General features: G+C 43.8%; 1 protein-coding gene across 1 annotated transcript in view; it reads right to left on the reverse strand.

Moving 5' to 3' along the window:
- The window catches only part of LOC144509884 (alpha-N-acetylgalactosaminidase), a 209548-nt gene continuing 193573 nt past the window's right edge, over positions 1-15975 (reverse strand). The window contains exons 13-14 of the mRNA XM_078238828.1: positions 13442-13606; positions 1-2225 (exon numbers count right to left, since the gene is read on the reverse strand). Coding sequence (XP_078094954.1) covers positions 2103-2225; positions 13442-13606 — 288 coding nt within the window. The 3' untranslated portion in view covers positions 1-2102. The remainder of the gene's footprint in view (positions 2226-13441; positions 13607-15975) is intronic.

The following is a 15975-nucleotide window of genomic DNA, read 5'->3' on the forward strand; positions in this document are numbered from 1 at the left end:
CTTCTATTAAAAATTTAAATAATTTATTAGAAATTAAACATTGTAATTTACCTGCTCATTGTTTGATCTTGTATAAATGTCTGATGGGAAATCAACAGATTTATCAAGATCTCAGTGAGGAGATGTGATAGACATTGAGTTCTTGTAAAAAGTCATCAATCACTTCCTGGGTTCAGAGAAAGGTTATGCTGTATAATGAGCAGTTAAATCTGGTGCTAACTATCTGGCCTCCCCCAAGTGCTGGAATTGTAATTGAAATATTCTTACTCCTTAAATATCCTTGCAATGTCATGATCAGTTTCACCAAAGGGAAGATGTACTCTTACTGATTTGATACAAATTGTTCCAAAGACAGGTCTTCACCAAAACATTTACTCATCTTTTTGTTTTCGAATCCTGATGGACTTGTCATCTCTTTCTAACAATCTGTTTGCATTTTTGTTTATGAGGTTTGTCGGCTGAGTTTTCACTTTTTTCCAAGTTCAGATCCAATTGTGCCCTGTTTATTTTTAAAAGACTGAAAGAACTTGCATCATACTAGCTTTCACAGCCTTAGGACATCCTGAGCACTTCAAAACCAATGAAGTACTTCTGAAGTGCAGTCCCCGCTAAATGCCACAAACACAGAACCAAATGATCAGACAATCCGTTTTAGTAATATTGGTTGATGGATAAATGCTGGAGGCCTCTTCTGTTTTTTGAAGAGTGCCAGTGAAACTTTCACATCCAGATAAGAAGGTCAAAAATATAGCATTTCATGTGAAACTTCCAACATTGCAGCACAGCCTCAGTACTGCACAGAAGTATTAGACTGGATTATGTGCTCAAATCTCTGGAGTAAGACATGAATCTATGATTTTCTGAATCAAGAGGGGAGGCTGCAACTTCCTGACTCACTCCCAACACCTTTGGAAAATTAGCTTCAGTGGAAAGGGATAACTGGCCGGGTATTTGATGGATGAGGTGCATAACAGATGGGCTGTAAAACGGACAAGATGTATAATAGGCACAGTGCATAACAAGAGTATAGAATAGACAGAGTGTATATTTGCTGTGGTGTTTAAAAGGTGGGTGCACGTCAGGCAGGGTATTTAACAAGTGTGGTGTATAACAAGCACTTTGTATAATGGTTAGAGTGAATAATGTGCGCAGTTCATAACAGACGCATTGTAAAGCAGATGGGATGTAAAGTGCATAGGTTTATAACGAGAGATTTTTAATTGCTGTAATATATAATAGACAGGATTAATGATAGACTGTGTTTAACGAGTGGGGTTTATAATGGGAAGGGTTTATAATGGGTGTTGCATATAATGGGCAGGATTTAAAATGGGAGGGGTCTACAATAGGCAGGATTTATAAAGGGAGGAGTATATGATGGTCTGGATATGTAATGGTTGGGCTTATAATGGAAAGGGCTAAGAATGGAATGGGCAGGGTGTATTGGTTTATAACAGGTGTGGTTTATAATGGATGTTGATTACAATGGGAAGGATTTAAAATGAGTGCAGTTGTATAATTGGGCTTATAATGGATGCAGTTTATAATGGGAGGGGTTTATAATGACAGTGCTGGGCAGGGATATAATTGGAAGGGATTTAGAATGGATGTGAGTTACAATGGATGTAATTTATAATAGATGCGAGTTACAATGGGTGGTGTTTTTAATGGTTGGGATTAATAAGGAGGTTATGGCAGATATCCGGTTCACTTGCACCCATTCTGTGCCTGAAGTTAAATTTCCACAGCCCAGCCTGTATTGATTCTTGGATCGATTCTCAGAGTTTGTGCTGGAGGAGGGATTCTCACTCGACAGGTACAAATACCAGGAATTTCTAAAGTGCTGCCCACAAATTTCTGTTTGGATTTCAATATAATTGGTTTGATCCCACAGTTCTGTCATTTCAATCCAAAGGACGGTAATTTTTTAAAATGATAGTATTTGCTATCAGAGCTTGAGGTGCAGAGAGTAGCAAACCCCAACCTGGTTTTCAGGAATTGAGTGGCAGGCAAGCCTGGAACATAGAACACTGCAATAGGGTGCTTAAAAATAAAACTGCTCCGGAATATCTTCTGCTTACTGAGGTGATCACAGTTATTGATTATTCTGTACAGGAACAGTAAACAATACGGCTTTCTCTCCTCGAACGTTCAGCATCAAACACCAGCAGATGGCTGACCAGGGTCTCTTCAGGACCTGTCCTGATCAGTGATGGATTGTTCTCCTGTGAGACAAAGGAGAAAGAAAAGAGAAATCACACAGTGGAAGATTCCACAAGAGTAAAGCTGCAATCAGTAAACTGCCACAAAGCACTGTGCAATAAACAAGAAGCTGTTCTTCTGTTATAAACATCCAAAGCCACGTGGCTCTTGAGGCTCATTGTTTCACTAACACAGCTAGAAGACGCACGGAGATGGTTGCCTTAGAGCGGAGGAGCAAAGACCTTGCAATGGGCTGCAATAATTAAGCTGCACAGTTACAGATCTTATAACTGGCATTAGTGCCTTGAGCTAAAGAAGGTTAAAATCAGAAGGTTCCTCATTCTGATTACCATTCAGAAACTGAGCAAGGGGTGGATCAGGTTTGCAGTAATGCCCTCTCTCTATGGTGATCTGCTAAACTGTACTGAACATTGTTTCGTTACATAGTTAGATGCAATCGGTTAGAATTTTAGGTTTTCGGTTTTTGTTAAGCACTAATTCAGAGGTAAGGACATCACAGCCGGTGAATCTACTGAGTGCACGGATGAGACATCATTAGAACATTATCCGGTGATCCCTACTGGTAATTGCGTGAGCTTGGAAATAACATCAGCATGCAACTTTTAGTCAAATATTCCACCAACATACACCGTCTGGGTTCACGCATGACAAACGGTCACTTGAATGAAGAATCAAATGGATGTCAGTACACATGGAGCCAGGGGCCACTGCAGTGCCTTGAACAGAAAAGCCAAAAACTTGGCCAAAAAAAATCAATTTTAAGAAGGAAGCATTTCACATGCCTGTTTTTCACAGGTAGTTAAAGTTTAAAGTTAAACAGGTAGTTAAAGGTTAAAGAACTCAAACGAGGAATTAGAAGGGCAAAAAGGGGTCACGAAATGTCCTTGGCAGACAGGTTTAAGGAGAATCCCAAGGCATTTTATTCATACATTAGGAACAAAAGGGTTGTCAGGGAAAAAATCGGACCTCTCAGGGACAAAAGTGGGGAATTATGCTTAGAGCCCAAAGAAGTAGGGGAGAGCCTAAATGAATACTTTGCGTCGGTATTCACAAAGGAGAGGGATGTGTTGACTGGGAGTGTCTTGGAGGGGAGTGTTGCCCCGTTAGAGAAAATCTCCATTACAAGGGAGGAAGTGTTAGGTTTTTTAGGGAATATAAAGACTGACAAATCCCCAGGGCCTGATGGAATCTATCCAAGGCTGCTCAGGGAGACGAGAGATGAAATCGCTGGGCCTCTGACGCAAATCTTTGTCTCGTCACTGGACACAGGTGAGGTCTCAGAGGATTGGAGGATAGCTAATGTGGTCCCGTTATTTAAGAAGGGTAGGAAGGATAACCCGGGAAATTATAGGCCGGTGAGCTTGACGTCCGTGGTAGGGAAGTTGTTGGAGAGGATTCTTAGAGATAGGATGTATGCGCATTTAGAAACTCATTAACGATAGTCAGCATGGTTTTGTGAGAGGGAGGTCATGCCTCACTAACCTGGTGGAGTTTCTGGAAGAAGTGACTAGAATGGTTGACGAGGTAAGGGCCGTGGATGTCGTCTATATGGACTTTAGTAAAGCGTTTGACAAAGTCCCTCATGGTAGGTTGGTGCAAAAGGTTGGATCTCATGGGATAAAGGGGGAGGTGGCTAGATGGGTGGAGAGCTGGCTTGGTCACAGAAGACAGAGGGTGGTAGTGGAAGGGTCTTTTTCCGGCTGGATGCCTGTGACTATTGGTGTTCCGCAGGGCTCTGTATTGGGACCTCTGCTGTTTGTGATTTATATAAACGATCTGGAAGAAGGTGTAACTGGGGTGATCAGTAAGTTTGCGGACGACACGAAAATGGCTGGACTTGCAGATAGTGAGGAACATTGTCAGAGGCTACAGAAGGATATAGATAGGCTGGAAATTTAGGCAAAGAAATGGCAGATGGAGTTCAATCCAGATAAATGCGAAGTGATGCATTTTGGTAGAACTAACGTAGGGGGGAGCTTTACGATAAATGGCAGAACCATAAAAGGGTGTAGATACGCAGAGGGACCTGGGTGTGCAAGTCCACAGATCCTTGAAGGTGACGTCACAGGTGGAGAAGGTAATGAATAAGGCATGTGGCATGCTTGCCTTTATAGGACGGGGCATAGAGTATAAAAGTTGGGGTCTGATGTTGCAGTTGTATAGAACGTTGGTTCGGCCGCATTTGGAATACTGCGCCCAGTTCTGGTCGCCACACTACCAGAAGGACGTGGAGGCTTTAGAGAGTGCAGAGGAGGTTTACCAGGATGTTGTCTGGTATGGAAGGGCTTAGTTATGAGGAGAGATTGGGTAAACTGGGGTTGTTCTCACTGGAAAGACGGAGGATGAGGGGTGACCTAATAGAGGTGTATGAAATTATGAAAGGCATAGATACAGTGAACGGTCGGAAGCTTTTTCCCAGGTCGGTGGTGACGTTCACGAGGGGTCATAGGTTCAAGGTGAGGGGGGGGGAGGTTTAACACGGATATCAGAAGGACGTATTTTACAAAGAGGGTGGTGGGGGCCTGGAATGCGCTGCCGGGCAAGGTGGTGGAGGTGGACACACTGGGAACGTTTAAGAATTATCTAGATAGCCACATGAACGGAGTGGGAATGGAGGGATACAAAAGAATGGTCTGGTTTGGACCAGGGAGCGGCGCGGGCTTGGAGGGCCAAAGGGCCTGTTCCTGTGCTGTACTGTTCTTTGTTTATTTATTAGTCACAAGTAGGCTTACATTAACACTGTAATGAAGTTACTGTCAAAATCCCCCAGTCCCACATTCCAGCGCCTGTTCGGGTACACTAAGGGAGAATTTAGCATGGCCAATTCACTTAACCTGCACATTTTTAGAACTGTGGGAAGAAACCGGAGCACCCGGAGGAAATCCATGCAGACATAGGGAGAACGGGCCGACTCCACATAGACAGTGACCCAAGCCGGGAATCGAACCTGGGTCCCTGGCGCTGTGAGGCAGCAGTGCTAACCACTGAGCCACTCCATACTGGTCTTGGCTATTCTTGAGATAATTAAAGTTAAGCTCCTCCCTTGGGGGGGGGGGGGTGGGGGTCGTTATTTCTGTGTTGATGACAGGACTAGGACACCCAGCAGAAATTTGATGATTTACAAGTGCCACTTGTAATTGTAGGGGCGGCACGGTAGCACAGTGGTTGGGGCGGCACGGTAGCACAGTGGTTAGCACTGCTGCTTCACAGCTCCAGGGACCTGGGTTCGATTCCCGGCTTGGGTCACTGTCTGTGTGGAGTTTGCACATTCTCCTCGTGTCTGCGTGGGTTTCCTCCGGGTGCTCCGGTTTCCTCCCACAGTCCAAAGATGTGCGGGTTAGGTTGATTGGCTATGCTAAAAATTGCCCTTAGTGTCCTGAGATGCGTAGGTTAGAGGGATTAGTGGGTAAATATGTAGGGATATGGGGGTAGGGCCTGGGTGGGATTGTGGTCGGTGCAGACTCGATGGGCCGAATGGCCTCTTTCTGTACTGTAGGGTTTCTATGATTTCTATGACTTGTACCATTTGGCTTTTGCTGCATGCCACAGGTTATATTGGGCTCAATGAGTAGGTTGGGTCCTTGATTTTAGTGGATGCTGTCTCCAGCGGGATCTTTCTGCACTTTCCAGACTAACACACTATTACTGTGAAGCTGCCTTGTAGGAGCATGTGTTTATTTCCCCTGTGCTGGTGCTTGAATTTCAATAGTTTGATGGTAGCCATGTGAACATTTTGCACCGTGTCCACTTGAGCTGAAAAACACCCCGAGTACAATTATAGATTCTATTCTTTCAGGATTGGGTCATGTATAGGGAGAGGCAATGCCCTCCAAGTTATATACCATCCTCACTTGGACATCATTCCCTCATCATTGCTGGATCACAATCCTGGAACTCCCTACTTCACAGCCCTGTGGAAGCACTGACACCGCAGACTACATAAGAAACCTCAACGTCACCTTCTCAAGGGCAACTAATAATGGGCAATAAATTGCCAGCAATTCCCACATCCAAAGAATAAATTAAAAATATATTTCTGAATTGTGTAACAGTGGGATTATGTACTGGATTTACAGGTTATTTACAGGTTACAGTGCATCTTAAGGCAGTGAATTAATGATATTGATTAAATATGATTGTTTCCTATAAGTGCAAGATTGTTACCTGTGCTTCACTTGATTTGATTTGATTTATTATTGTCACATGTATTAGTATACAGTGAAGAGTACTGTTTCTTGCGTGCTATACAGACAAAGCATACTGTACATAGGGAAGGAGAGAATGCAAAATGTAGTGTTATAGTCATGGCTAGGGTGTGGAGAAAGATCAACTGAATGCGAGGTAGGCCATTCAAAAGTCTGATGGCAGCAGGGAAGAAATTGTTTTGGAGTCGGTTGGTACGTGATCTCAGACTTTTGTATCTTTTTCCCGACTGAAGATGGAAGAGAGTATGTTCGGGGTGCGCGGGGTCCTTGATTATGCTGGCTGCTTTTACCAGGCAGCGGGAAGTGTAAACAGTATCAGGGAATGGGAGGCTGGTTCGAGTGTTGAACTGGGCTTCATTCATGACCCTTTGAAGTTTCTTGCGGTCTTGGACAGAGTATGATACAACCTGTGATACAACCAGAAAGAATGCTTTCTACGATGCATCTGTAGAAGTTGGTGAGAGTTGTAGCAGACATGCTAAATTTCCTTAGTCTCCTGAGAAAGTAGAGGCTTTGGTGGGCTTTTTAACTATGGTGCCTGCTTGCAGGGTCTAGGACAGGTCGTTGGTGATCTGGACACCTAAAAACTTGAAGCTCTCGACCATTTCTACTTCGTTCCCATTGATATAGACAGGGGCATGCCCTCCACTACACTTCCTGAAGTCGATGACAATCTCCTTCATTTCGTTGACATTGAGGGAGAGATTATCATAATCGCACCAGTTCACCAGATTCTCTATCTTTTTCCTGTACTGTGTCTCGTCATTGTTTGAGATCCGACGCACTACGGAGGTGTCATCAGCAAACTTGAAAATTGAGTTGGAGGGGAATTTGGCCACACAGTCATAGGTGTTTAAGGAGTATGATAAGGGGCTGAGGACACAGCCTTGTGGAGCACCAGTGTTGAGGATGATCGTGGAGGAGGTGTTGTTGCCTATCCTTACTGACTGCGGTCTGTGGGTTAGGAAGTCTAGGATCCAGTTGCAGTGGGAGGAGTTGAGGCCCAGGCCACTAAGTTTGGAGATGAGTCTCATAGGAATAATGGTGTTAAAGGCTGAGCTGTAGTCTATGAATAGGAGTCTTTGTTAATAGGTGTTCCAGGGTTGAATGCAGGGCCAGGGAGATGGCGTCTGCTGTGGACCTGTTGCGGCGATAGGCAAACTAGAGGATCATGTGACTCCTAATTCCATTATCTGACATGTCTGCTCACTGGCAGTATGCTGCAAAAAGATCAATCCATTTTCCCTGGTGATGTTCGTGAATCACAGAAATGTTTCTGTGCAGGTGCAGGCCATTTGGCCCATTGTGACTGCACTGGCTCTCCGATAGAGCAGCTCACTTGGTGCCATTCCCCCACTTTATCCCTTATATCCCTATACATTCGACCTTTTCAGATAACAGTCTAATTGAATCTGCCTCCACCACACTCTCGGGCAGTGTACTGCAGACCCAAATCACTTACAGCATGAAAAATCTTTTTCCTTGTGTAGCTTTTGCTTCTTTTACCAATTAATTTAAATCTGTGCCCTCTCATTTCAATCCTTTGGGGACAGTTTCTCCTTATCTACCCTGTCCAGGCCCCTCATGATTTTGAATGCCTCTATCAAAACTCCAATAATGGGATGGAAGAATTTAATTTCTATTGCGCTGAGGTTAGGTTATGTGTCCGTCGTCACTGGGTGGGGTGCATGGATTGTATATGTTCCTTCAAGGTCAGGGGAAATTCACGGGCCAGCTGTTCAGTCCAGATAAGAAAGCTCTTGAGTTCCAAAGTCAAACTAAAGCTGAATGGGCAGCAAGTCATATTCTCCCAAGACTGGAAGGAATCAGCACTCGCAATGAACAATATGAAGCACTGGGTGGCAGCACAGTACCACAACTGAGCAAGGTCTCAATCGCTGACATTTTGCTTCCTCAAAATGTTTTCTATATAAAATGGAGCTACATGTAGCAGCGACTGATGAGTGCCTTAATGGAGCAGTGAAATAGAGAGCTGGAAAAATGTAGGGAGGGTATTCCAGATGTTGAGGCCTAGGCAACTGAAGGAACCACTGACAGTGAAATGATTAAAATCAGAGATGTTTAAGGGGCCAGAATTAGAGGAGTGTAGATCATATAATCACATAATAGTTACAGCACAGGAGGAGGCTATTCGGACTGTAATGTCAATGCAGATTCTCTGAAGAAGTAAATTATCCAATGGCACTCCTTCACCTTCTCCCCCACTGCATATTCTTCTTTTTCATATAATAATTCAATTCCGTCTGCCTCGATTAAATTGTTTCCAGCACACACTCAGACAGCACATTCCAGATCCTAACTACTTGCTGCCTGTAATTACACTGCTAATCCCCGTGTTGTCATTGTCTCTTTTACCAATTGCCTTAGATCTGCACCCTTTGCTTATCAATCCTTCCACCAAAAGCAACAATTTCTCCCCATCTGACCCCTTATAGAGTCACTATAGCAGAAGGAAGCCATTCAGCCCATCGAGCCCTCACTGACAACGATACCACCCAGGCCCCACCCCTGCATTCCCACATATTTACCCTGCTAATCCCCCTGATTCTAAGGGGCAATTTAGCATGGCCAATCAATCTAACCTGCACACCTTTGGACTGTGGGAGGAAACTGGAGCACTCAGAGGAAACCCACGCAGACATGGGTAGAATATGCAAACTCCAAACAGTCGCCCAAGTTCTTGGAGTTGTAAGGCAGCAGTGCTAACCACTGAGCCACCATGCCTTGAATACCTCCATCAAGTTTCCTCTCAACCTTCTCCTCCAAGGAAAACAGTCCCAACTCTTTCATATCTACGTAACCGAGGTTCCTCACAGGAATCATTGAATCCCTACAGTGCAGAAGGACGACATTCGGCCCATCGATTCTGCACCGACTCTCTGATGGAGCATCTAACTCAGTCCCCATAATCCATTGTAATTACCCTGCTAATCCCCTAATTTACACATCTTGGGACACTAAGGGGCAATTTAGCATGGTCAATCAACCTAACCAGCACATCTTTGGATTGTGGGAGGAAACCAGAGCACCCGGAGGAAACCCACGTAGACACGGGGAGAACGTGCAAACTCCAAACAGTCACCCTAGACTGGAACTGAACCCGGGACCCTGGCACTGTGAGGCATCAGCGCTAACCACTGTGTCACCGTGCCACCCGGAAACATTCTCATGAATCTTTTCTACACTCTCTGATCCTTTCACATCTTTCCTAAAGTGTGATGCTCAGAACTAGACATAATACTACATTTGAGGCCAAAAAGTGTTTCATATAACTTTAACCTAACTTTGTGCTTTTGAACTCTGTGCCCCTAATTATAAAGCCTAAGATACTGTATACTCTCTCAACCTGTCCTGCCACCTTTAATAATCTATGCACAAACTCCTGGGGCCCTCTGCTCTTGCATTCCCTTTAGATTGTACCCATTATTTTGTGTCTCTTCATCTTCCTCCCAAAATGAATTACTTCTGTTACGACCAGTCCCTAGGCAAGGTTCCCCAAATTTGTTATCCTCCACGGGAGCTGTATCCTGGACAAGATCCCTCAATTTGTTAACTTGCAGCTGGGATATCCCCAAAATGTTATGACCTGCTGAGGAGGAATGAACTAGCTCTCTCTCTTTATTCAACCCCCTTGGTGGCTGGTATCAACAAAATTAATTCTTTAAAAAAATCTCACCCTTTGCAGAAACCTTTTCCCAGTCCCATTATTTAAAAGGAGGTCAATTTAACCAGGCTTTCTTGAGTTAAAGAGAGAATGAGTTTATCAACCACTAAAGGCAAGGAAATTATAAAACACACACATATACACTCATACAGATTAAAAGATTAAATGAGAATTGAAGGAAGTAAAGTACACAAAGCAGTCCTTGGCTTGTTAGAGAGGAGTAGATGATGGGATGTTGGGGACATTGCGATTCTTGATTCAAGGAGCACTGACTTCATTCAGCAGGTGAATAGTTGGTTTCGCAATTCCAATGTTCTGCAGATTGGTTGAGAAGCTGCCTTTCTTGGCTGACTTGGCTTGCTTCAACAATCAGAGAGAGAGTACCTGCAAACCTTTTCAGGGGTCTGCTGTGTCTTTTCTCTTATGTCACACGCTGACACACCCAGCAACAGTCGACCCTGACCAAGCTTGCAGCCGGTTTTTATCCCAGTCTGTGTGTATTCCTGGCAGGCAAAACCCATAAAGCCAAATGGGACCCAGCTCATAGGATATCGTTCCTGCTGAGAAGATACTCATCTTCAATTCCCTCCCATTGTCTCCATTGGAGATGGTGATTAGTTTCTGGATGACATTTGTGCTTTTGATGTATCTTTGGGTGTGATTCCATTGTCTCTCTCGGTATCACCCACCAGCAATTCAGCCAGTGGCTGAACTGACATCCCCCACATCCCCGAGGTCTGATTTAAGGTTCAATATTTTGTGGGTAATTTCCTCATCATCCTGACACTTGATACTTCTCTGCATTAAATTTCATCTATTATTGTCCATCCATTCCACCACTGATCTCCTCACAGCTCACAAAACTTCCCAAGTTTTGCATCATCCGCAAATTTTGAAACTGTGCCCTGTACATCTAGTCTTTTTATTCATTTACGGGATGTAGGAAAAGCAGGGGTCCTAACATCAAGAGAGGACTCCACTATAAACCTTCCTCCAATCAAAAAGCAACCATGAACTACTGCTTTCTATTCCCTGTCATTCAGCCAATTGTGTGTCAAGTTTGCTGCTGTCCCTTTGATTCCATGATCTGTAATTTTCCTCCCAAGTCTGATGTGTGACACTTTATTAAATTTTATCTCAGAGAGTTTTGGGGCTGGAGGAGGTTACAGAGATAGGGCGGAGCAAGGTCAAAAATGGATTTGAAAACAAGACTGACATTGCTTGACCAGGAGCCAGTAAAGGTCAATGAGCCCCAGGGGTGATAGGTGAGCAGGGCTTGGTGCGGGCTAAGACGCAGGCAGCAGAGTTTTGGATGACTTCAAGATAACGGAGGGTAGAATTTGAGAGACCAGCTAGAAGTAAACTGGAATAGTCAAGTCTGGAGTTAACAAAGGCATGAGTGAAAATTTCAACAGTAGATAAACTGAGACAGGGGAGAAGTTAGGTAGTGTTTTGGAAATAGAAATTGGCCTTAGTGATGGTGCAAATGTGTGGACACTCGCCAGTTTAAATGGAGCAAAAAAGACCAATGTAGAAGCTACTGAGATCTCAGTTCAGTAAAAAAGTAAAGTCGCCATTGTCCCAGAAGACCATAGGCTGTGACTGGTGGCGATTTAACCTGAGGGTCACCACACCTCAGACAAGGGGCAAGGTTGAGAAGGTGGAGCCTTCATGAATAACCTCAGCCAGCACGGGAATTGAACCCACGTTGTTGGCGTCACTAACCAGCTGTCCAGCCAACTAATCTGACCAGTTCAGTCCATGCCAGTGGGTATCAGCCACTTTTTGCTTCCAAAACCTAAACACTGGTTTATTTTCTCCTTGAACCCAGGGCTGTAGTCAGCAGTTGATGTGGCTCTGCTGCCACTCGGTGTCAGATCCGATAGCTGGGTCTGTATGATTCGCTATCAAATTCAGGGTATGTATCCTGAGAATTGGAAAGGAAATCAGTGGAAAAATTGCAGAAAAAGATTAAACTCGGGAAGAAATATAAATCAGAATATGAGGTTATAACTGTGCTCAGTTATGACAGCCCAAATCAAAAAGATTAAATGGGCCAAGTTACTGTCCTAAAGTGGCTTTCTCTGGGATCAGCTTATTTAGAGGATTCTTTGAAAGTTCTATGATTCATGAGGAAAGTGCAGAGAATTGTTTTTGTAGGTGATGTTTCAAATTTTCCTCAAATTATTTGAATTTAGATTTCACACGAGGCTCCTTCTCCTGATCAGTACAGTGAATATGCCGGGAGCGCATGTGTGGATTCTGCAGGACGGCAGATCAGCTTTGGCTGTGATGCCTCAACTGTGATGCCCATCAACACTCTCGGTCTAGTCTCGTGTAAAGAATTCCCACTTGAGTGAGCTACTGGGGGGCACCCAGAGAATCATAACCCAGCTAGTCAGCACCTTCAGGGATGTAGTCACTGAGAGAGGGGAAAGAATGACTTGCAAACACATAGCAGCTCATCAAGGAGAAACGTATGAGTTGTTTGAATGAGTTATTTGAAGATAGGCAAAGTTGTTACGTAAGTGAATGCAGGAGATGTTCTACGCACAGCAAAGTCCCAAACAGTTCCAAGGTTCATTTAGACCCGAAACATTAACTCTGTTTCTCTCCATAGACACTGCCAGACCTGCTGAGTTTAGCCAACATTTTTTGTTTTGAGTTCAAATGACCTGCTTTTGGTAGTGTTGGCCTGGAAAACTCCTTGATCCTCTTCATGTGGTTTCAAGGGACCTTTAACATCAACCACCAAAACAGGGTTCATTATAACAGTTCAACTGAGGGACAGCATCTCCAACAACACAGCACTTCTCAGTACCATACTGGGCTGTCAACCTAGATTGTGGGCTTATGGAGTGGGGCTTGTACTCACAATGTTCTTACTTGAGAATCAATAGTTCATGCACTGAACATAACTAACACTCAATACAGCTGGGCACAGATGTAAGGTAATTGCAAAAAAAGCAATGGCAACGCGAGGGAAAACATTGTCATGCAGCGAATGGTTAGGATCTGGAATGCACTGCCAGAGAGTGTGTTGGAGGCAGGGTCAAATGGCGCTTCCAAAAGGGAATTAGATTGTTATCTGAAACGGAAATATTTGCAGGGAAAGGCAGGGGAGTGGCACCAGGTGAATTGCTCGTTTAGAGGGCCAGAATAGACATATCAGGTTGAAAGGCCACCTTCCATGCTGTATCCATGCTACAATTCTATTTTAGAATATAAAAATCACATAAAAAATATTAAACTTGACACAAAGCAGTAATGCAGAATTAAATAAAAGAAAGAAACGATAAAGAAACTTCACTGTTTGTTAGATACATACAGCAATAGCCTGTATGAAGTTGTCAATTAGGAAGTAGTCAGCTCCTCCATGTCCTCCCAGAAGTGTTTTCTTTACTGAAGAAAAGTCCAAGGGATATTCCGTCTTTGTCTTTGTAAGGAAATCAAAAATTGTCACTGGATCCTGGCCTTCACTCGACAGTTCCCCCTATAACAGCAAACAAAAAGGTGATGATGGGCCAGTTTTTGCAATCTGTAAAGAATATATCTGAAGAATAGTCCATGAGAATCTATGCCTAGCAGCTCCAGGGATGGTGTTGAGCCATAGAGATCAGGACAATCCCAGCTTTGATCCATGCTCTGTGTCGAGTTAGCTGATCTTAAGCCTAGCAATACTCTCATTAACCTCAGCCTGGCTTGTGGACTGCCTGGATTCCTACTTCTTATTGCTATATAGCGACCCTTAATGGAAAGTACACATGTAAGTATCAACTGAAGACAGACCATGGGTCAGCTGTGACAGTTTCCCAGTTGAGTAGCCTTCCAACATTCATTGCCTAGCCTCACGTGAAGACTGGCCACATGCGCAACTTACTAGAGTGTAATCAGTAGTCGCAGCGCTGTGCCACCACATGAAACAGGAGAGAAGGGGAGAAAATCAGGGCTATAATGTGGTGCTTGTATTAGGCAGGTGTTAAAATGTACCTTCATCATTGTTGTCATTTTATTCTTGCTGCAAGTATAACTACCTGAAGTTCTACTGTAGTGCAGGTGACTCAATGTGAAATGAGTTGTATTGCAGTTTTCTTCCCCTCCTCAAGGCACACACACCATGTTGGAGTTAAGAATCCATCAGCATTAGCCTTCCTCTAACACCTTATCCATGACGTTGTGTGTTAGGCTGGTAGTGGGTGTCAGTATTCAATTGTATGGGTGTGGACACAGCTGAATGTCCTCACTGGCTCAAATCAGCTAACTCCACTGATGCATAGGGATCAAACCAGCTACCTTTATGATTTGTATGGTGTAGCAACTTATTTGATAAACTCTTTGAGCCATCATGGCTATGTGGATTGAAGTTTTGCCTTCTGCCTTTACAACAGTGATGCTTTTTGCTCAGCCCACCCTGTAGTTGTGGGTATAAGGGTGAGGGATAAGCCAGGAACATGTCTCAAATTTGAGCCTAATTTCATTGATGATAAATGTTCAGTAATAGCTTCAATAATTAATACTCCCAAAACATGCCACAGAACAAACAGAAAAAAAAATGGTTTCTATCATATTTTAAAACAAATTTGTCATTTTAATGGACAAAAAGTATGAAAAGTAAGCATGCAAGTTCCTGACACACCTTCCTGACAGGTAACACTTCACACTGGGGGTTGCATTTCTTAATGTTATTCCCTTTACAGTGCACCATACCTGTTAGAGATTCCTAGCTGCTTGCCACAATCTTCTGGCTATGGCAGAATAGATGGACTGAACAGTAATACTAACAACAGTTTATATTTCCACGGCATTCCTCAAATAAAGAAAAATATAGAGCACACCATATGAGGATGGGAGGAAAAACAAATAATTGGCAATAAATGATCAGCTATATTTAGCCTAAAAACCATAGAACCATAAAATCCCTACAGTAAAGAAGGAGGCCATTTGGTTTGCACCAACTCTTCGAAAGAGCATCTTACCCAGGCCCAACACCTTCCCTATCCCCGTAGCCCCGCACATTTTACCATGGCTAATCCACTTAACCTACACATCTTGGGACACTAAGAGGCAATTTAGCCTGGACAATCCACCTAATATCTTTGGACTGTGAGAGGAAACTGGAGCACTTGGTGAAAACTCCACACAGCCAATGTTGAAATCGAACCCAGGTTCCTGGCTCTGTAAGGCAGCAATACTAACCATTGTGCCACCGTGTCACCCTATTGAACCCACTGAAAGAAGATGACATTAATAAGACAGACAACTACGCTGCAATTGCAAGCATGTTGAATTATGTAACATCGACAAATAAAATTTACTGACACTCAGTACTTGCTGCAATTAAGGCATTATGCTAACCAGTGATGTGATTGACATAGTGCATCTTATAGATGGTACTCAGCTGCCACTGTGCGTCAGCGGCGGAGGAAGTTGATGTTTAAGGTGGAGGATGGGGTACCAATCAAGCAGGCTGTTTTGTCCTGCATGGTGTCAAGCTTCTTGAGTGTTGTTGAAACTGCACTCATCCAGGCACGTGAAGAATATCAATCACACTCCTGACTTGGGCCTTGTAAATGGTATATAGGCTTTGGGGACTCAGGAGGAGAGTTACACCCCACAAAATTCCCAGCCTCTGACCTGCTCTTATAGCCACAGTATTTGCATGGCTGGTCTAGTTCAGTTGCTGGAATGGTAACCTCCAGGATCTTGATAATGGGGAATTCAGTGATGGTAATGCTATTGAATGTTAAGGGGCGATGGTTGGATTCTCTTTTGTTGGAGATGGTCATTGTCTGGAACTTGTGGGGCGCAAAAGTTACTTGCCACTTATCAGACCAAGCCTGAATCTTGTCCAGGTCTTGTTGC

Source organism: Mustelus asterias, chromosome 22 (genome assembly GCF_964213995.1).
Source record: "Mustelus asterias chromosome 22, sMusAst1.hap1.1, whole genome shotgun sequence".
NCBI lineage: Eukaryota > Metazoa > Chordata > Chondrichthyes > Carcharhiniformes > Triakidae > Mustelus > Mustelus asterias.